Here is a 22,080-nt window from a genome sequence, read left to right as displayed (position 1 = left end):
TCTCTCAGATACCTGGATCTGGCCGGCACATTGTTTTCCATACTTTCTTACAGCCATGCCTCTTGCAAAAAGGGCAACCTGGCCAGGAGCAAATGGTCCAAGCCTTGCTTTGGGAATATACATCCAGCACTCAGCAACAATGCTAATTCTCCCATTGCTTTCTGAAGCTCCCGGGGGTGTGGTGGGGGGAGCATCATATCTATATTAAACATTGGACAAGGCTCATTGACTGATTAAAATATCCATGATTGTGGAGTTGGGATGTTACAGATCCAGAGCCAAAATTGACTTGGGCTACCTAGAATCCCCATAATAGTCAATTTATTGCCTACCTCTATACCTGACCTAACAACCTTTAAGTTAGCAGACCACTAGCTCGCACCAACTCAAAAGCTACAAATGTTATCAAATAGCATCTAAAACTCATGGGGGGGGGGTTCCCTCCTTTGCTGTCACCCACCCACCTGCCTTCCTCACCCATGTATTTGCCAGATGCTGTGCTTTATGTCAGTATTTGTGCTCTGACTGCAGCAGTTCATGTGACCACATTCATAGTAGAACAGTCCCGAGGAACCCCAGATCTTTCCAAGCCATATTTAGCTCAGAATAAACTACTTCTTACTCTTTTCAGGGGAGTATGGGGTTGGGACCCAAGGACAAGCCATTCTCATAAAAGGACCCATCTGGATCAGCACCATGCCCCAGCACAGGCTCTTACTCAACCATCCATGTTGCCTGAGTGGGTGGATGTCATTGAGTCCTTCCTGCCCAGTGGTTTATCCTGAGCTGGTTGCTAAATATCCTTTTATTTGCGAAGACACTTCAGGTTCAATTCCTAGCACCCACATGATGGCTAACAGCTCTAACTCCCATTTGGGAAGCAGCCTCCATTGGGCACCAGGCATGCAAGTAAAATGCCTATACACATAAAGACTTTACATTCTAGTCTGGCCTGCAGGTATGTCTGTATGAAGGCATCAGATTCCCTGGAACAGAAGTTACAGACAGCTGTGAGCTGTCATGTGGGTGCTGGGAAGTGAACCCAGATCCTTTGGAAGAGCAGCCAGTGCTCTTAACCGCTGAGCCACCTCTCCAGCCCCCACATAAAGACTTTTAAAAAAAAGTAAAAGAATAAAAGAAATGCCAAGTGCCTGATCATGAAGTTGCTGGAGATAAGAGGTGCTTGCCCCCACCAGCCCAGTGGAATGGAGGTGTTGTGGGACTCCTCAGGACACACAGCAGCCTCAGCCAGGATAACAGATCCCACCCCACTCTCTTGGGCCCCTTCATGGCCACATAAATGTGTAAAATAATCCGAGTGGGGGGGATCTGACCTTGAGGCGAGCCCAAGGAGACTCCCCCTCCCTGTCACAGCAGCAAGTAAATCCACACACCACCAGCTAGCAAAAAAAGAAAAGTTAGAAAGTCACTAAAATGGGAAACAGCAATTGAAAGAAGGGAGAAATGTTTGGAGAAAGACCACTATGACACCAGCAGGCGCCATGTGTGGTGAATGTGGCAATTCAACACTTCGAGTGTTTGAGACAAAACATGGAACACTTGACATTTTTAACTGCTTTTGTATTGTTTTGTCCACATGGAACTAGAAATCCTAAATAAAGATAGTAAATGGGCAGCCAGATTTAATTGTAATGTTAAAGCATCTGGAGGCAAAAAATATGAAATTGCTAATTCTCAAGAAATCAGAAAATATTTTTAAAAGAGAAACTTTTAAAAAATATAGGAAAGTACTAAGAAAATTTTAGAGGCTTTGTCCAAACCAATGATAAATTTTAAGGAGCCTCACTTTTCTCAGCCCTTGTCTCTCCTCTGTGACCTAGCCTTTATCTCGGAACTCATCTCCTTAGAAATCCCAGAGCAGAACAAAATTCAGTATCGAAGGAAAAAAAATCTTATGACGTCCCCTAAGATAGAGAAGGAGGCAAAGGACAGCCTGAAATTGTCAGTCCCTGGGCTGAAACTGAACCTGACTGTAGTGTCCATTGGAGCTCTCTGGGTTTTGCTAAAGGCTTTCATCCAGACCACCCTGTAGCCCCACACACCAGGCTTTCCGGCCCTCATTACTGAATCTGGAGTTCCCCTTCGTACGCATGCCTCCCTCTGCAGACTAGCCACTGAAACAGGAATGCCAACCTGAGTCTACACATGAAGCCTCCTCGGCCGACCTCTTCGCTTTCACTTAAGAGACACAATTTTTCCACTCGGTTCTGTTAAGTCATTGGAAATGAAGGTTTAGAATTAAGGGTTGCTTAATGCTATGGGGGAAATAATCAGATCAGTGGCCTATTAAAAATGACAAGTGATGCATCTAAATGAAAGCTATAATGTCTTCAGGGGCAGTGAGTGGCCTGTTTTTATGTATGGCTGTGTGCATAACTTGTCCTCAAGAGTATTTATGTCTGTACCTTGTTTACACACAAACAAAAACTTAGGAGTGTTCCTCCTATAAACTGAAGTTGTTAAATTAGCCCAAATTCCTTGTAGTTCACAGTAAACAAGAAGTTTAGGGCAAAAGTGTCATCTTAGGTGACAGGTGAGGTTCAGCCTCCCGTCACAATATGCCAACTAAAGAGTCGAATAATAGTGGGACATGAAGAGAGGAGATTTGCCAACGTGGCAAACTTTGAGGGAAACACACAGGGGGCTCCAATGATGATGTGTCCATCTTTGGGGTACTGACCCGGTCTTCATATTTAAGTGGAAAAATTGAGTGAAGATGAAAGAGGAATTCGTAATTATGCAGTCTTGGTGAAGACGGGTCTGCTTGATCATTGTCTCATTATGGAGCAAAGGGGTAGTCCAAGGGAGTCCTCATTTCTTGGCGCAGGCTGGCTCTGCTCCGGGATGCATCTCATTCTGCAGAGAACTGCTTCACATGGAGGATGGCCTGTCCTTGGGGAGCTTTACAGTTCCTGGAGTCCATGTGACTGTAGCTTTGGAACATTTATTTCTGTGTCTTTGACTTTGAAGGAGGAGGAAAGAACTCAGTAGCCATGCCTTAAGTTACTGGCGGGTCTATGCAGAGCTGAGCATGTGTCAGGCTCAAAGTAAAAGAGATAGACACAAAATAAAGGCAGGGGTGCCTAGCTTTCGTCCTGTTTGAAGTTACCTTATGGACCCAAGTGAAGAGTCGACAGTTTTTAGCAAAGGCAATAGCTGAAAGCTTGCTATGAGACTTTTAAATATTTAACCAATTAGTTAATTCAATTATTTCTGTAGGAAAAAAAAATAGATATGTCTCCAGGACTGTTGACATTCATTACCTGTGCATCTGCAACAGCTTCCTGGGTTTTCATTAGAATATGATTTTATTTTATGGTTAAAAATGTTTCCTAATTTTTTATTTTAAAAAATGTTTTTATTCAATTTACATACCAACCACAGATCCCCCTCTCATCCCTCCTCCCGCTCCACCAACCCCCATAAGCACCCCCCCACCCAGCCCACCTCTCATCCCCTCCTCCAACAGGGTAAGTTCTCCCTTACCAGGGGAGGACAGCAAAGTCTGGTACATTCAATTGAGGCAGGACCAAGCCCCTCCCCCTGCATCAGGGGTAAGTAAGGTATCCGACCATAGGTAATGGGATCCAGAAAGTCAGCTCATGCACCAGGGATAGATCCTGATCACACTACCAGGGGCCCCTCAAACAGACCCAGCTACACAATTGTCTCTCCTCCTCCTGCAGAGGGCCTAGTCCAGTCTCATGCAGATTCCACAGCTGTTGGTCTAAAGTTCATGAGTTCCTATGAGCTTGGTTCAGTTGTCTCTGTAGATTTTCCCATCATGATCTTGACCCCGCCCCCTCTTGCTTGTATAATCCCTCTTCCCTACCTTTGACTGGACTCCCAGAGCTCAGCTTAGTGCTTGGTTGTGGATATCTGCATCTGCTTTCACCAGTTATTAGATGAAGGCTCTATGATGACAGTTAGGATATTCACCTATCTGATTACTGGGGTAGGCCAGGACAGGCACCCTCACCACAACTGCTAGTAGTCTAATCTGGGGTCATCCTTGTGGATTCCTGGGAATTTCCCTAACACCACATTTCTCCTTTGCCCCATCATGTCTTCCTCTATCAAGATATCTCTTTCATTGCTCTCCTATTCTGTCCCTCCCCCAGCTTGACCATCCTGTTCCCTCATATTCTCAATTCCACCTCTCTATTGCCCACACCCCCCTCCCATCATCCCCAGTTTACTCATGGACATCTCATCTGTTTCCCCTTCCAAAAGTGATCCATGCATCCCTCTTAGGGTCTTTCTTGTTTCCTAGCTTCTCTGAGGCTATGGGTTATAGTCTGATTATCCTTTGCTTTACATCTAGTATCCACTTGTAACTGAGAACAACGTATCATGTTTGTCTTTCTGAGTCTGGGTTGCCTCACTCAGGATGATGTTTTCTAGTTCCATCCATTTGCCTGCAAATTTCATGATGTCATTGTTTTTTACAGTTGAGTAATACTCCATTGTGTATATGTATCACATTTTCTTTACCCATTCTTCGGCTGAGGGGCATTTAGGTTGCTTCTAGGTTCTGATTATTACAAATAATGCTGCTATGAACATAGTTGAGCAAGTGTCCTTGTGATATGATTGAGCATCCCTTGGGTATATGCCCAAGAGTGTTATCATTGGGTCTTGAGGAAGATTGATTCTCAATTTTCTGAGAAGTTGCCATACTGATTTCCAGCATGGCTGTACAAGTTTGCACTCCCACCAACAGTGAGGAGAGTTCCCCTTGTTCCACATCCTCTCCAACATAAACTGTCATCAGTGGTTTTGATCTTAGCCATTCTGACAGGTGTAAGATGGTATCTCAGAGTCATTTTGATTTACATTCCCCTGATGACTAAGACATCGTGTTGAGCAATGTTTAAATGTCTTTTGGCCATTTGGTATTCTTCTGTTGAGAACTCATTTTATAATTGAATTGTTTGGTATCTTGCTGTCTAGTTTCTTGAGTTCTTTATATATTTTGGAGATCAGCCCTCTGTCAGATGTGAGATTGGTGAAGATCTTTTCCCATTCTGTAGGCTGACATTTTGTCTTATTTACTATGTCTTTTGTCTTACAAAAGCTTCTCCGTTTCAGGAGGTCCCATTTATTAATTGTTGCTCTCAGAGTCTGTGCTACTGGTGCTATATTTAGGAAGTGGTCTCCTGTGCTGATGCATTCTAGGCTACTTCCTACTTTCTCCTCCTTCAGGTTAAGTGTAGCTGGATTTATGTTGAGGTCTTTGATTCACTTGGATTTGAGTTTTGTGCATGGTGATAGATATGGATCTATTTGCAATCTTCTACATGTTGACATCCAATTATGCCAGCAACACTTGTTGAAGATGATTTCTTTTTTCCATTATACAGTTTTGGCTTCTTTGTCAAAAAACAGGTGTTTGCATGTGTGTGGATTAATGTCAGCAGCTTCAATTCAATTCCGTTGGTCCACGTGTCGGTTTTTATGCCAATACCAACCTGTTTTTATTACTATAGCTCTACAGTAGAGCTTGGAGTCAGGGATGGTGATGCCTCCAGAAGTTACTTTATTGCAAAGGATTGTTTTAGATGTTCTAGGTTTTCTGTTTTTCCATATGAAGTTGAATATTGTTCTTTCAAGGTCTGTGAAGAATTGTGCTGGGATTTTGATGGGGATTGCATTGAATCTGTAAATTGCTTTTGGTAAGATTGCCATTTTTACTATGTTAATCCTACCTACCTATGAGCATGGGAGATCCTTTCATTTTCTGACATCGTTTTCAATTTCTTTCTTCAGGGACTTAAAGTTCTTGTCATACAAGTCTTTCACTTGTTTGGTTAGAGTTACCCCAAGGTATTTTATATTATTTGTGGCTATTGTAAATGGTGATGTTACCCTGATTTCTTTCTCAGCCCTTTTATCCTAAAATTTAAGGAAAAACTAAGACACAAAAGGGCCATCAAGTAGCAGTGATACCAACAGTTATAAGTTGAAGATGTTGAAAATATTAAAGGAAAATTCTTTTATGTCAGGAAGGACCTCATGTGCTAAAATAGAATTTTGTCCTAATGTGAAGAATTTTCCAAGAAGGAAAGTTGAGGACAAAACTGATAGGTTCAAGTGTGCTACATGAAGGTCTGTGGATGACAAAGCTTAAAGATTACATGTATATAGCAAGGCTTGTTATAGTGAAGAATTATCAAAAATCCCATAGGCCAGTATTAAATTCAAGATATAAAAACAAAGCGTAACTTTCTATGTCTAACAATAAGGGTTCACACTTAGAAACACTGACTTAGAAAGCACGGATTTATGTTTTACTCCTTCACTGAATGGACCATTTAAAACTGGACGATTATATTTCATTTAAATTCTTCCAACACAAAAACATATAAATATGTCTTAATGCTAAGTTGATGTGCTTCCCCATTGGATTAAAGTCTTCCCTTGTCAGATGGCCATGGCCTTTGCACTCATTCACCTTCATAACCGTCATAAGGACAATAATATTGTTAAGTGAGAGGTCAAAGATCACATCCCCTATGGTTCTGTAATGACTGGATGGCACATGAGAGACCTGACCATAGTCTGCTGTCTCCATTCTTTGTAGAATACATAGTCAATCAACAAGTGTTGGTGGTCACAGTGTTTGGTAACCCAAGATACTTCAGATCTCTTAGCTTGGCATACAAGGCTCTTGACATCATGACTGACATTCTCAGCCCCACTCACATGATTTAACCCAACTGAACAAAACCAAATAGGCCCCTTCTTTTGCACCTCTCTGTGTCTGAGTCCTCCTCCCTCCCCACTCTCCTGATGAGGGTGGGCATGCCTTTTCTCTAAAGCCTCACACAGTGTCCCTACTTCTCTCTATGCCCCAAGGCCTGGAGATGAAGTCTCCTGCAGCCAGCTCAGTGTTGTCATAGTATCTCCTATGACCTCTGCCTCTCCATCCTCAAACCCAGAGCATGAGTTCTGGTACCATTCATCCCTGAATAACTACAGGTGCAAGCTAGGAAGTTCCAGTTATTCATGGAAGCAAACCATCCCATTGGCTTCTCCAACACAGACTGGGGTAGAGCCAACTCTGTTAAGTTGGATCTGACCTCCCACCCTCTGCACTATAGCTGTCCTGTGCACAAGCAAATATCCCTCTGCCGACAACTGACTGAGGGCCACAGCCCTGGAGGAAATGGAGAGGCACTTGGGACTGGTTAGAGCTATGGCCCCCAGCGATGCCCTTACAGAGTCAGACCCTTGCAGGCTGCTGAGAACTATGAGAAAGGAAAGCATCTTCCCAATGAATTAGGTTTTTTCTGAGGCCAAGAAACTGAGTTGAATCCCTTTTTTTTTTTTTTTTTTTTTTTTTTGCCTTGTACACGACTGAATTTCTACCTCTCAGTTTTTAATATGGATGAAAATGCTAGAGGCAGAGGAAGAACTGTATTGCCTATTTCTAAGAGTGGCCTGCAGTATTGGCATTTCTGAGGGCTGCACACAGAACAAATTTAATGTAGCTGTAATTGGAAATAAAGCAGAATGGGACACCCATAAGGTTAGTTAAGCAGTGGCCTCTGGCACCAACCATTTCTCAGCCAAGGGGAGGAAGGGTCAGAGTAAGATGAAGAGCATATTGAGCATTAGGAGCAGCCTGCAGACCCTCAGGAGCTGAACAGGAGCAGCTCTCCATCCCTTCCTAACACTGCCATCTACTGAGACACCCCACTCCTCTCCTCTCCGTTGCAGCAAGGTCTGCAGGAGCTTAAAAGCAGCTTGGTTTCAGCACTTTCTTGTGTGGTTTCATTTCTCCTTTGATTTACTATTCTATCTGTTAGTATGAGGTCTCCCCCACCCCCTTTCAGAAATTAATTACTGTAATTATCCAACTTTTAATAGCTGCTGATGTGGCATCTGCAGAAAATATCCGAGAAAATGCATCACTGTGTTCATCTGCATATTTGAGAAACTGTGAAGATGAATCGGGACTTCTCCTCAATTACTTATTGACCTGAATAGAAGAAAAAGACCGTGCCAAATGGATTTCTTGTTTGCATACTTAATTTGCGGGGTTGATATCACAGAGCAAGCAAACGTCTGAATGCCAGGTTCAGCCACATCTGTGGGGATGAGGGGCAACAGGACAGCCCTCTGTACGTCAGCGCTGTCCCTTCACTGTCTGTCACTGGAGTGGGTTTCTGCACAACACAGCCATCAAGCTGATTGCCGAGACACCTAGACCACTGACATAGCCATTCTCATGGTATTGTATAAAACAGCTGAAGAAGCCAGCCTCCTGGCAAGGTGGACGCCCTGGAAAGATGCACTGTGCCAATGCACATCCCTGCACTTCACGGGAACTGCAAAGATCAGAGACCTACTCATTGAGCATGTCCGATGGTTGGGTCTTTCAGATCTTCTCCCTCACCAACTGTAAGGCCTTGGGAAACCACACAACTCTCCTGAGCCTCAGGCACTTGCAGAATGGGCCAGGAAATGGCTGCTTGTGAACTTTGAAGAAACACTGGAGAAGATGGCTGACACTGTACTCCTGGCAGAGAGGGACTGTCCAATGTGTGTGAGTTTCCAGTATGCTTAAGACAGGCACATGTTAGGCATTAAGGTAAAGAAGGAAAGATCTCAGACCTCAAGGAACTCATTGGCTACAAGGCACTTGATTAAGAGTATAATCCCTAAGGAAGCTGGTCTTTAAACTGGTCCCCAGCAAGTCCCCCTATCCTGTGCACACATGACAGCACTCACATTAATAAAGGAGTATTTATTTCCCTCAGCACCGAGGCTAAGCTGAGCCTGTGACTGTTTCACTCGAATTGATGAAACACTGTGGAGACAATGTTGACTTGTCTCAGACCCAAATTTCCAGAAGGTCTAGAAGCCTCTGCTTTTGTGCCTCTGGGGGCCCTAAGCTGCTGTGTGCCCTCCAGAGAATCCACATAGAGACACAGGTAGAGGCCAGATGCAGATGACCCTATAGAGGAGACCCAGACCATACTAACAGCTTGAGACAAGAACACGGGTAGACGACCAAGCTGAGCTAGCTCTTCAGTGGCCCCGGGTCACATGTGTTGGACCCTGAAATGTTGGATCCATTAGCGGAGGAGCCTTTTCTTGGGTTCCATCCCAGCCAGTACCATGTGGAGCATATCCCCATCTTTGTTGACACACAGGGTCATGAGAAATATTGTCATGTGCTGGTTAAAAACATGGACACACCCTGTTAGGCCACTTCACTGTATCAACATCATAAAGTGTACTTACAACCCAAGATAACTACCCATCACTGGGCAGGGGAAGCTTAGGGAGTCACTGCTACATGCAACTTGTCATTGTGGAGTATCATCCCATGACCCAGGACTATTATGGCATAGTTATTACTAACTCCATAGTGCATTTATCCAGAACATTCCATGCCACTCTGCTGGATCTCCTACTCACCAGCTTTATGCCCACTGCGTCACTGTTCTCCAGGAGAACAGGATGCAGAATAAGAAGTGGAGTCACCAGAGGACATATGAACATGGACCACATTAGGGCTATTTTCACTCCTACACCAGACACCACTGTTTCTTAGTGAGACCAGTCCCATCTCTACCAGCAAGACCACCCCCCTCCACTCCACTTGTCCCAAGTTTCGGAGACCTGCAAAATTTGTACCATGTCGCAGCTGTGTTCAGATGACATGAACACCAATTACCCATCATTTCTTCCTGAAACGGACACCACCATGGTTGAAGCAAAGCTGAACTATTACCTTCAACTACATTTTTTCACCCGTTGTTTTTAGACGGTCACCTAATCCATAGGAGTGACTACTTTGAATGCTGCTCAAAGGGTGGTCACAGATCTATCAAGGGTCCCAGACACACTGACACCACCCTTCAAGAGGTTCTGCCCAGGGGTAGCTTTGCTAACCATGGCACACTAGAACAAAGGAAGTCTCACCCCAGAAGGCATTCTATAGATAAGCCGGGTTACAGAGACAAAGCACATGTGTTCATCAAATATACCTGTGGGTGATCATCAAGGTACAGGCGAGGCAGCAGTCTCACCATGATGCATATGATCCCAGGATGCATGATCAGGACATCACCCTCATCCATCCTGCAAAGAGAGGGGAAACAGGACATGTGACCCGACCTCCTTTCAACCCTTTTTGTGCAGTTTTCTGTATCTTTTTTTTTTCTAAAACAGATCATGACCCACATTCTCTGTGCACCACCTAAAGATTGAATGACCTTGAACTGATGCATCTGAGCCTAATATAGTCCAGCTGTAAAATGGAGTCAATAATATCACATTTCCTTCTGGGGACATAGACACATATCTGTCTCAACTCCTTGGTGCTGGGATTATAATCATGTGCCATGACTTTATCTCATTTTCTTTCTCATGCTTGCAAAGCAAGAGCTTTAACAACTGAGCTCTTTCCCCAGCTCCCCAAGGGGAAAAAAATAAGTACTTCAAATGGAAATGGAAAGGGCAAACATGGAAACATTTGTGGGATACTGCAAAAGCATTGCTTTGAAGAGATTCATGAGGATGAGATGCTTACATTACACAAAAAATAAGGGCTTGGATCAAGCAGCCTAAGTGTCCACCTTCAGATACTATATTTTAAAAGGAAAAATGTAAACTCAAATCAAGTGAAGAAATATAATAATAAAACTAGCAAAAATCACCCAGAGAGCAGAGGTGGAGGATTGAAGGCAAGCTGTGCCTCCCCACTTCTCGAAGACCCCCCCAGTGGGTGCCCATCTTGGGTACATCCAGCTCAGTCTTGCCACTCGGCAAACACAAGTCTGTGCATTTTTGTTTCCTCTGGGAAGCTCACAGTGCTTCCAGCTAGCATTTACCCAATGGTCCTGTATGTCCCCAGAGGAGTGACAAGAAGCAAGTCCATTGAAAATGTGTATGGTGGAGGAAAAGAACATATTTCCCAAGATGAGTAGATGTACAAGGCAAGCCAGGTAAGGATTTGTCATGTCCAACACAGCCAACCAGCAAACACCTAATAGCGAGGAAAAAGGAACCAGTTCACCCAAGCAACCAGAATGGCTAACCATCCCCAAGAACTGGAAACGCTGAAGAAATGAATGAATTTCTAAATGTGCATGAACTATGAAATTAAATCAATAATGTATTAATAACTCAAACAGATCCATAAGCAATGAAATTGAAGAAGTAACAAAAGGGCTTCCTACAAAGAGAAGCCCAGGGCTGGTTGGAAAACTGCCGCCACCAGGCACTGAGAACTGAGGTTCTGAGACCTGAGGTTCACCCCCAGAACCTACCCGGCAGAAGGAGAGTGCCAACTCCCACAAGTTGTCCTCCGATCTCTGAGTTGTACATGCGCTCACATGCATGTACATGCATTCAGACACACACCAAATAAGTTAGCTAATTAATAGAGAAATAGATGTAATTTTCTAAATCTTTTAAAATAAGTAAGAAGAAAAGCTCAGACTAATTTGCAGCTTAATTCTGTCAAACTTTTAGGAAAGAGCTGACACTAATGGTACTCAAGCTGTCCCATGGAAACAGCCGAGGGAGGGACACTAACAAACTCATTCTGTGAAGTCAGTGTGACCCTGATACCAAAGCTGGGAAAGTGCACAATACCACCAACGAAACTGCAGACCAATGTCCCAGATGTGGACTGATACAAAGTGCCCCCGAGAGCACTTGCAAACCAAATTCAGGAGCACATTAAGATGATCCTATGTCACGACCAAAATGGTTGACCATCTGCACAGTGAGGAAGTCACCTCTTCAAAACAAAGGTGAACACAAGCTGGTGGGCTTTCCAGCTGTCCTCAGAGCCTGTGTCCCAATGAAAGAAAAAAAAGTGGGGGAAAGAAAGAGAGGATAATGAGGGATGAAGGATGAAAAGAAAAGGAAGGACAGAAGGAAGAGAGGGGGGAAGAGAGGAAGGGAGGAAGGAGGGAAAGAAGGGAGGGAAGGAGAGAGGGAGAAGGCGGGGGAGGAAAGGAAAGGAAAAACCTCAAAACACCAGAAATCAGAAACCAATTGGTCACTTGAAGGTAGGAACCATAGATGAGGAATCAGCCAAGGTTAGCATATGTGGCAGAATCCTCTCTCCCCTCAGCGGGATTGACACTGAGGAGGGTCACGGGAGGGGGAGGGAGAGGCCGCATCAACCAGCCAAAAAGAAATAGCGCCTGGCACCATCATAGCTTCTATTTCATTATGCTTTCCCTTTTGCAAATTTGTACACTCATCTATACATTTGCTTGCTTGTTTCCTGATAGCTTAGAACTTCTCAGAACAGGCTTGTATGACTTCTTTGTCTCCATGCACCCGCTCTGCCGTACCCTCTTGGTTCACTCCTCACACCTCTAACCCATATACTATATCTTTCATTCATATTTTACTCTCTCCTCCCCCTCCTTTCCCATTCTCACTTCACTACTTAATCATTGATACCACTACCTCTAAACCTGCACACCCATTTTTCCCAGTCTGTGCCCAAGCACAGCTATCTCTGTGCCTCCTCTGAGACACGCCTGAAATGCATACCTGTCTTTGGCTACAGGTTAGCATCGTGACTGCTGTGAAATCTTTGTATCTGACATTCATTTGCCTTCCCTACCCCCTGTCCTCAACAGGAGTGAGGAACATAACTCCAGGTGAAGACTCTTCACCAGGAAGATCCCTGTAACATGAAACAAGCAGACAAATGGAAAATGGAAACTCTCATCCTCTCAGACATGAAAAACTTAACAATGAAACAAACAAAAAGTTAAGAAGACAAGCCACTAACAACACCCCCACGACTTCACAGCTTCTCAATATCAGGAACAAAAGACGATGAGTGAGCCAAAGGGCCAGAGAAATACTGCAGAGTCCTGCTTTCTAAAAGTGTCAGTGCTCACATGGAGATCGAATGAACAGATGAATGAGGCAAAGAAATTAACTCCAGACCCAGACAAGAAAGTTAGCAGAGCATAATAATGAATAATTAACTTCTATCATTTGAAGAAAATGGCAATTGCTATTGAGAAAACTGTAAGATGGGACGAAAGAGCCGAGAGTGCTTTGTTGGAGACAGGTGAAGGAGGGAACAGACACCCAGGGACAAGTTATTTTAGGCAAATGGTGCTGCCATGGCAAAGGCCCCACAGCAGGAGTATGCCTGGCATATTCAGGAACCAGCGAAGAAGCCTGATTATCACCTGACACCAAAGCCACATAAAGACAACACCGCAAACAACCTACAGAACAATATCCTATATTAACATACATGCACACCCCCATCCACGGCATCAGCACACAGGCATATCCTATAGCGTACACTGAGGACTATACACCAGGGCAAACAGGACTTGATCCAAAAATGCAAGAGTGCTCAGCATAGGAAACTCATCGATAAAATATATCACTTGGGAGAAACACGATCACCTCAACTGCTGCACACAAAGCGTTTGACAAACCCCAGCCCTATTTCAGGCTGGAAATGTGAGGGACAGAAGAACCCTTCTTCAACACGACAAAAGGTACTTATGGAAAGTCTTTGGTTATCATGCCAAATGGTGAGGGCCAAACAGGGAACCGAAAGTGACACTAAGCACCAAAATCACTGTTCACAAGAGAAGGACCAAGGTGGATAGCTCACACTTGCTCAGTTTAGAACTTACAGCAAAGCTGCAGTGATCAAAACAATGTGGGGACAGCATGAGGACAGAAAACAGTGAGACAGATTTAAAGGTCCAGACATAAACCTGAGTACCTATGGCCAGCTTATTTTGTCACAAGGGCACCATCCCCCATCATGGATGGACTCTTGAACAAATTGTGATGGGATGCCACATGTAAAAGAAAGGAGTTAGGCTCGGCTTCACACCATATGCAGAAGGTAACTTAAATGGATCAGTGACACAACATAAGAATTGAAGTCATAAAACTTTTAGAAGAAAATACCAAGGTAAATCTCCACGACCTTGGATTTGGCCATGTATCCTAGCATATGTTGACAAAACCACAAGAAAAACAAACACAGGTCTTGACAAAAGTTAAAACACTTTTTACATCAAAAGTCATCACTAAAACATGAAAGGGCAACCTATAGAATGGGAGAAGATAGTTACAAATAATATATTTGATAATGATCTAATGTCTGCAATAAATAAAGAATTCACACAACTCAACAAAAAAGTCTGTGGTTTCTACCCAACTTTTTTTTTTTTTTGGTTTTTTTTTTCTTGGTTTTTCAAGACAGGGTTTCTCTGTGTAGCTTTGCGCCTTTCCTGGAACTCACTTGGTAGCCCAGGCTGGCCTCGAACTCACAGAGATCCGCCTGGCTCTGCCTCCCGAGTGCTGGGATTAAAGGCGTGCGCCACCACCGTCCGGCCCAGGTTTCTACCCAACTTAAAACAGCACATGGTCTTAAATAGACATTTCTCCAAAGAATACACAAATATCCAATAAACACCAGAAAAGATATTCACCATAGTTAGCCATTGGGGAAATCAAAACCAAAATTGCTTTGAGTGACCGCTGTACACGCTAGAATGGCTGTGCTCTCCCAAGGGAGCACAAACACGGGCAAGCATACAGAGTTAGAACCCTCATAGACCACTGACAGGGATATAGAACCATCCCAGATGCCGTGGGAAAGACAGTTGGCAGGTCCTCAGAGTTAAACAGAGAATCACCATCAGACCAAGCATTTCATCCTAAGTATATCACCAAAAGATTGAACATATGAACTCAAATATAAATATGTAAATAGTCACAGAAACACTGTTTACAATGGCCAAAAATTGAAAGAAATCAAGTGTGCCCAAACACCTCCATGGATTGTCAAACCTTGGAGTGTACACACAATGGCATAGTATTTATTCATCCAATAAGAAGGAATAAGTACTTTGCATCCCATTACGACACAAATGAACTTCAAAAACATTAGTCTGTGTGAAAGAAAGGCCCATACTCAGAACAGGTAAAATCACAGAGACAGAAAACAGACTGTGGGCTGCCCTAGGGTTAAGGAAAGGAAAGAGGAAGGTAGGTATATGGGCATAACTTAAAGATGATGAAAATATTTGGGACCTATATAAAGGAAGTCATCACCTGACATTGTGAATACATGAAATACCCCTGGACTGTTCACTTGATAACTGTGAATTTCACCTTGATAAAAACTACAACATATATAAGGTATTTTTACAGGAGAAGACACTTACAGCCCCATGGTCAGAAGTTCCCAACTCTACTTTGCTTACCAACTATGATAGGGACTTTTAAATCTGATTTCTGGAGCTGGAGAGGTGGCTCAGCAGGTAAGAACGCTTGCTACTCTTGCAGAGGTCCTGAGTTCAGTTCCCAGCACCCCTGTCAGGTAGTTTACAACTGTCTGTAACTCCAGCCAAGGGGATCCTGTGCCTCTGGCATGCATAGGCACCTGCACTCACACACACACACACACACACACACACACACACACACACACACACACACGTGCATGATTAAAAACAAGTCAATCTTAAAATGAATAAAGAATGAAATCAGAGTCCTAAACTCCAACTTCAGAGCTGCGTTCTCAAGCAGCTCTCTGCAAGTGATTGACACCAGGACCTGACTGGGTCTGTGGTAAGAGCCAGGGAGCCAGAGGGAGCTCCTGGGTGTGACGTCCAAGTGGGGATATGAGACAGAAGAAGCTATTGTCCAGGTGACACTCTGTGAGGAAGGAAGGGCGCTGGGTAGAGGAAAGGGGGTGTGTGCACCACAGCAGGGAATATGACTGTGAGGTTCCAGATAAGGCTGGGGGCCAGGTAACCACCAGAGGCTTCCAGATGGAAGAGGCTTCCAGATGGAAGAGGCAAGGTTCCATGGATACCCTTCAGAGGCCAACATCACCCAGCTCAGCCATCACACTCACGTCAATCACTGGCATTTCCTAAACTGATGTTCAATGTATAACCCGGGCCTGGGGTGAGGGCTCTGTGAGTGAAGCGCGTGCGGCCCATGTAAGTGTGGACTGCAGTTCGAATCCCCAGACCCCATGTTGCCCGCCTACAATCACAGCACTCAGGAGGCAGAGACAGGGGATCCCTGAATAAGCTGACGAATGAACTCTGTGTAAAAGTAAAAGACCCTGCTTCAGTATACAAGAGCGGCTGAGGAAGTGGCACCCCACGTAATTCTCTGACCCCAAATCAGTGTGTGTGGCCAGACATGAGAATATGCATAAACACATACACATACACCCTACACCATGCTCTAGAACAGCCACAGACAGTGACTCTTCTCACTCCCCATCCCGTCACATCACAATCCTGTCCACAGACTTCCACAGAAAAGCCTTGGGTGAGGAGGGGGAAAGGACCCCAGAGCCACATTCCTTGCCCTCCTCCACCAATAGTTATCTTCTGTAATGTGCAATGATGTGAGTGTGGTGTGTGTGTGTTGTGTGGATGTGGTATGTGATGCGTATAGCATATATGTCCTGTGTATATGAGACAGAGTTTCTCTGTGTAGACCTGGCTGTCCTGGAACTCGCTCTGTAGACCAGGCTGGCCTCAAACTCAGAGGTCCACCTGCCTCTGCCTCCCGAGTACTGGGATTAGAGGCATGTGTCACCACCACCAGGCTGCAGTGCATATTTTTAAACGGTTAGAAATTGGTAATAAAATTACATGCAGGATTGATGATGAGCCTCAATTTTTAGATATAGTAATTTCAATGGACGTCAAGTAGAATGAAGTTTTAGAATAATCCACACCCAGATCCATGAAGTGAAACTACAGAACAGGAAAGATACAGCTCTTTAAAGAATCCAAAGTAAGTTGAAATTTTTTTTTCTGTTTACTGGCAAAGATTTTTTTTCCAAAGAAAAGCAAATGGTTAATAGCCATAATTCAAATAAATAGCGAAGGGTTCCAAGAAAAAAAAACTTAGTCCAAAAGTATATACCAAGCAAAATCACCTTCCAACAATTAGGGAGAAAATTAGTATATTTTTTTCAGACTAATAAAACTTAAGAGAGTTTATCCCAAATAGACCTTAAAGAAAGAAAAACTCCAATGGTGTTCTATGGGGAAACAAAATAATACCACATTAAAAGGTGCAGGTGCTAGGAAGAATGGGAATGGGAAGTATATCGTCTAATGCAGAGTCTAACTGGTATGTAGAGTCTAAATACGTAGAAAGTCTAAATAAACTTTGAATAAAACAATAGATAACAGATTTGAGAGGTTACCTGAAATAAAGTGAAAATAAACTACAGATCAACACTAATGTACAAGTCAGTACAGCAGTGCTAAGATCTCTATGGTTCTTTCTGTATAATACAGAAGGTGATGAAGATAAGATTTAACCTTAAACACTCTGAGAAGGCCTGTTAAGTTACTTCAGGCAATCACTAAAATACTAAGCATAGAGGGTATACACTGAATACTAATAGATGGAAAACATTAAATTAAAAAACAGCTATTCAGATACAAAGAAAAATAGGTCAGATACAAAACAACAAAATATCCAGTTTCCTCTTTGTATTTTATACTGGATATTCACAAGACTGAGAATGAAATTAGGTCCACATCACTCACCCTGTAAAACAATCAATTCAAAATTAAATATCTTAATTTAAGACCTGGAACATGAAACTGCTAAAGGAAAAGATGCTCTAGGTCCAGGCAAGACTTTCTGAGCAGGACTCTAGTAGCACAGGAAATAGTTTCAAACCTGGCAAATGAGATTATTAACTAAAGAACTTCTTCTCTATGGCAGAGGGGACTGTCATTGAAGTGAAAAGATGGCAGTCTACAGAACAGGAGGAAAGTCTTTACCAGATGATTTCGGACAGAGGTTGGTAACCGGAAGACATGAAGAAATGTAAAAATTCAAAAATAAAGAAACAAAGCTTCCAGTCAATAAAATGAGCTGATGAATAGACAGTTCTCAAAAGGAGAAACACAAAGTGCCAGTAAGTAAACTTTTCAAGTGTTCAACATCCTTAACTTTTAAAGAAATGCAAATTAAAACTTTTATAAGATTCCATCTAGCCGGGCAGTGGTGGCACACGCCTTTAATCCCAGCACTCGGGAGGCAGAGGCAGGCGGATCTTTGTGAGTTCGAGGCCAGCCTGGTCTACAGAGTAAGATCCAGGAAAGGTGCAAAGCTACACAAAGAAACCCTGTCTTGAAAAACAAAACAACAACAACAACAACAAAAACTCATAACAAATGCTGGCAACTATTGGAAGGGAAATGGACTTTTAATCATTGCTTGCAGGAATGCAAGCTTGTACAACCACTATGGAAATCGATTCAGAGTCTTCTCAAAACACAACCAATAGAACTATCCTAAAACTAAGCTATAACAGTCTTAGGCATATTCCCAAAGGACTTTGTCCTACCACAGAGATACTACCACATCCATGTTTACTATTGCTTTATTCACCACAGCAAGGAAATTACAGCAGTCTAGATTTCCATCAACAGATGAATGGAAAATGACATGATACATGTGCACAATGGAATCTTATTCAGCCATAAAGAAAAATGAAAGTTTCAGGAAAATGAGTGGATGGAAAATATTTTAAGTATGGTAAGCAAGGCTCAAAAGATAAATGCTTCTGAGATGTGTGTGTGTGTGTGTGTGTGAGAGAGAGAGAGAGAGAGAGAGAGAGAGAGAGAGAGAGAGAGAGAGAGTGTGTAGAGACCAGGAAACTAGAAAAGTCTGTGAGATGGGCAGGAGAGTTTCAGGGAGGGTGTGGGGAAAGTTGTGGTACACATGAGATGTGAAGGTTGGGGATGAGAATGTATAGAGAAGGTATAGAGATGGGCCAGGGAGATGGGAAGAGAGCTGGGGAGAGAGATGAGCCAGGGAGCTGGGGAGAGAGGTGGACCAGGGAGATGGGGAGAGAAATGGGGGAGGAGAATCAGCCAAAAGTAAATTATATATGAAATTGCCATAAAGAAACATGTTACTTTGTATGCAAGTCAAAAACAAATTAAAACATTAGTAGATACATATTCTCTATTATAGTGGTTTTTAATGTATCTTTCTTGACAAGTGACACCCCAAACTGACTTAGCCATTTAATGGTATGGGAAAACAATTACAAATTTGATCCAATGGTCAAAAATTGAACATTGTTCTAACAATTAGAAGATGTGCATTCTTTCCAGGTCCATGTGGAGTATTTATGGAAATTTACCACCTTGATGGCCTTGGAGGTAGCAGTGAACAGCAAAGGGCTGGTCTGTAACATTGCAACACCCAGCACAGATTCCATGGAAGGCGGAAAACACAGAGCTGTGTAGCAATGTAACATCAACTTATTGAATACAAAAGGACACAGAGAAATGCATGGATTTAAAAGAAGACTGTGATTAATCATAATGATCCAGGAAAAGAAAAAGATTCCAGAATGAGCCCCAAAGGAGGAAACGATGACAAATCAGAAGAAAATAAAACATTCAGGTAAGAGAAACAGAAAATGTCAAAAGCAGTTCAAATGACAAATTAAAAACAAGCCTCTGGCCAAAATGCTGCAGGAGAGAGCACCAAGGAAATCACAACGCTGGACACTCAGGGTGACCTGGGGACAACCTAGCGGGAGACAAATGCTAAGAAGACAACAGGGTCTGCTGGCACACCGGAATTCCCGGCTACTCACAAGGCTGAGGCAAGGGGATCTCTTGAATCCAAAAGTTTGAGGCTAGCCTGGGCAACATAGTAAATGCATGCCCCTCCCCTCTTGAAAGAAAAAAAGAAGAGCAGCCTTTTCCAAGAAATTGAAACTTAGGTAAATGAAATGGGAGTGATCTTGAGCAATAACTTACCTTGGTAAGTTCAAAATAAATAGAAATTTGTTCCACAATAAGCATTGTTCTCATAAGAAAACACCAGGCTCACAGAGGCTTAGCGGGGAACCCTAGCATAAATCCCAGGTCTAGAAGTGGTTTTTACACTACCTCTGCCAGAGAACAGAGGACAGTCCAACTCCTGCCTGGATAGCATACATTGAACAGTAAAAACAGCCAAGAAAAACCAAATGCTCTCATGAACACAGATGTAAAATCCTTTCTAAAGTCAGCAAATCAGGTGTGACAATCAATGTACTGGGAACATCTTGGTTGGCACAGAGATGCAATATTAGACATGATTGGGTACGTTCAGTATGGTATGGCCACAGACAAGATGTAGGATTAGAAACAGAAAACCCATAAATAGACCAAATTATCCTTGAAACAAAGAGGTCTTATGATTGTCTCGGTATATGGAGACTTAACACCATCCCTCTCGCCTCCGGAAGATGGGGACCTTCTCCGGAAAAACTGTAGTGTCACCACAGTATCAATGTGATTTTTGTCTTTGTTGCTTGTGTAGAATGAAAGAGGACATCGACTGCCAATGTTATGGTCTTAGCTATAGACAGAAAGACAAAGTGTGTTTTCTCTAATTCATGGGTCCTAGAATTCCTTAAAGACATGTAAAACATAAAAGGGATACTAGAGGAATGAAGGCGGCCATGGAGAAAGGGACAAGGGACAGCGCCCTAGGGTGGTGAAGGAGACTGGGATGAAGCATGACCTACGTGATATGTTTGAAAGAACCGCTCTCAGTAGAACCTAATTCTGTGTGCAGTGAATTTACATCACTAAAAATATTTTTAATAATAAAAATAAGTAAACTACGATATATTTTGCACACTGCAAAAGAATTTTTAAAGTAATATTTAGAATGGGTGGGGATGGGTCCTCACAGTCCTTGCTTTAGAGGAACTACGTTCTACAGTTAAATGTCTTTGCAAAAGTCTGAGCCTGTGGAGAGGATGTTTTGCTAGGGGAAAAAAATGGAAGTAACACACAAGGAAGAGCCCTGTGGTTGGACCCTGTGGTTTGTGCGCCAACAATCTGAAAAGCTCACCCAAGCCCCAGGCAGTACTCTGGGAGGGGAACAAGGCCACAGAGGCCCAGGTCACCTCACACTCAGGAAGACCCCACACAAGTACCCATAACTCCCAGGAGCACAGAGGATCCTAGAGGAGCAAGTCTGTCTCCATAGAGGCTTGCTCTTGCTTTCTAGGGGTCCAGAAGCCTTGCAGGCTCTTGTCCAAACCAGCAGATCCCTCCAACCCTATGCTGACTCAAGTCAAATTTGCTATGAGGAGCTTGGAATCCTCTAAGGGACTTCCAAGTCTGACAACTCTCTAGCACACCCAGTCTGTACCGTGGCCTGCTTACCCATTGTACCCACAGGGACAACTGTATAAGAAAGGAATTGGTCCCAGACACACTGGTGACCCACAGCAGAAGCAGTCAGTCCAGTGCTAACCTCTCCTCCAGGTCCGGCCACTGCTTGAGTTGGCCTTGGCGGCCACTGGTATCTCCCTTTTGAGCATCCACAGAAGGTTCCTGCCCAGCACTGGCCAGCTCCATCAGGTCCGTGCGGAGGTGGAGGGTGCCACTGGCCATGCTGTCTAGGAAGCTGAGGATCTGCAGGCAGTTCTGCACCCTGGCTGGGAATGGGCAGCTGGAGGAAAAGGCACAGCTCAGCAAATCCACGAAGGGCCTGGCCTTCATGTCCGGTGAGGAGAGCTGGTGGGCACCTTCCTCCTCTGGGGCTCCAAAACAGCCCAGCAGACAGAGGTCCTCGGCCAGTTTCTCAAAGAGCCCATTGCTCCGGAAGAAGTGCCCGTTGACCGGGTCCAAGTGCAGGGCAGCAGACACCACACAAAGGGTATGCAACACCAGCTCCAGGGTCTGCCTGGGGGACACAGCACCCCATGTTGGCACCGCAGGCACTTGGAGGGACCCTTCCAGATCGGAAAGCAGGGACAGCAGTCCATTGAAGCCACTGGAGACTCGGAATGCAGCATGGCCCTTGGGGGTCTCCAGGATCCGGAGTAGAGACTGAAAGAAAATAAAAATGAGTGAAATCCAGCGGACAGGTCAAGGCCACATCCAGGCTCAGCCCCTGTGAGTCGTGGACACCAGGAACTAGGTAAACTAGATGGACAGTTCTTAAACATTGGGATGTCAGTCCTGTTCTTTTCGGTTGTTATTTGAGATTGTCCGTGTGTGCCTTTTCTCAAAG

General features: G+C 43.8%; 1 protein-coding gene across 2 annotated transcripts in view; it reads right to left on the bottom strand.

The window, feature by feature from the left end:
* Nucleotides 1–22,080, bottom strand: part of Wdfy4 (WDFY family member 4) — a 249,093-nt gene that overhangs the window by 173,944 nt on the left and 53,069 nt on the right. For both annotated transcript variants that reach the window (XM_037208721.1, XM_037208722.1), the window contains exons 12-13: nucleotides 21,319–21,896; nucleotides 10,023–10,116 (exon numbers count right to left, since the gene is read on the bottom strand). In XM_037208721.1, the coding sequence (XP_037064616.1) occupies nucleotides 10,023–10,116; nucleotides 21,319–21,896 (672 nt within the window). The remainder of the gene's footprint in view (nucleotides 1–10,022; nucleotides 10,117–21,318; nucleotides 21,897–22,080) is intronic.

Source organism: Peromyscus leucopus, chromosome 9, assembly GCF_004664715.2.
Source record: "Peromyscus leucopus breed LL Stock chromosome 9, UCI_PerLeu_2.1, whole genome shotgun sequence".
NCBI classification, from domain to species: Eukaryota; Metazoa; Chordata; class Mammalia; order Rodentia; family Cricetidae; genus Peromyscus; species Peromyscus leucopus.
This window is presented reverse-complemented; position numbering and strand designations above follow the sequence as displayed.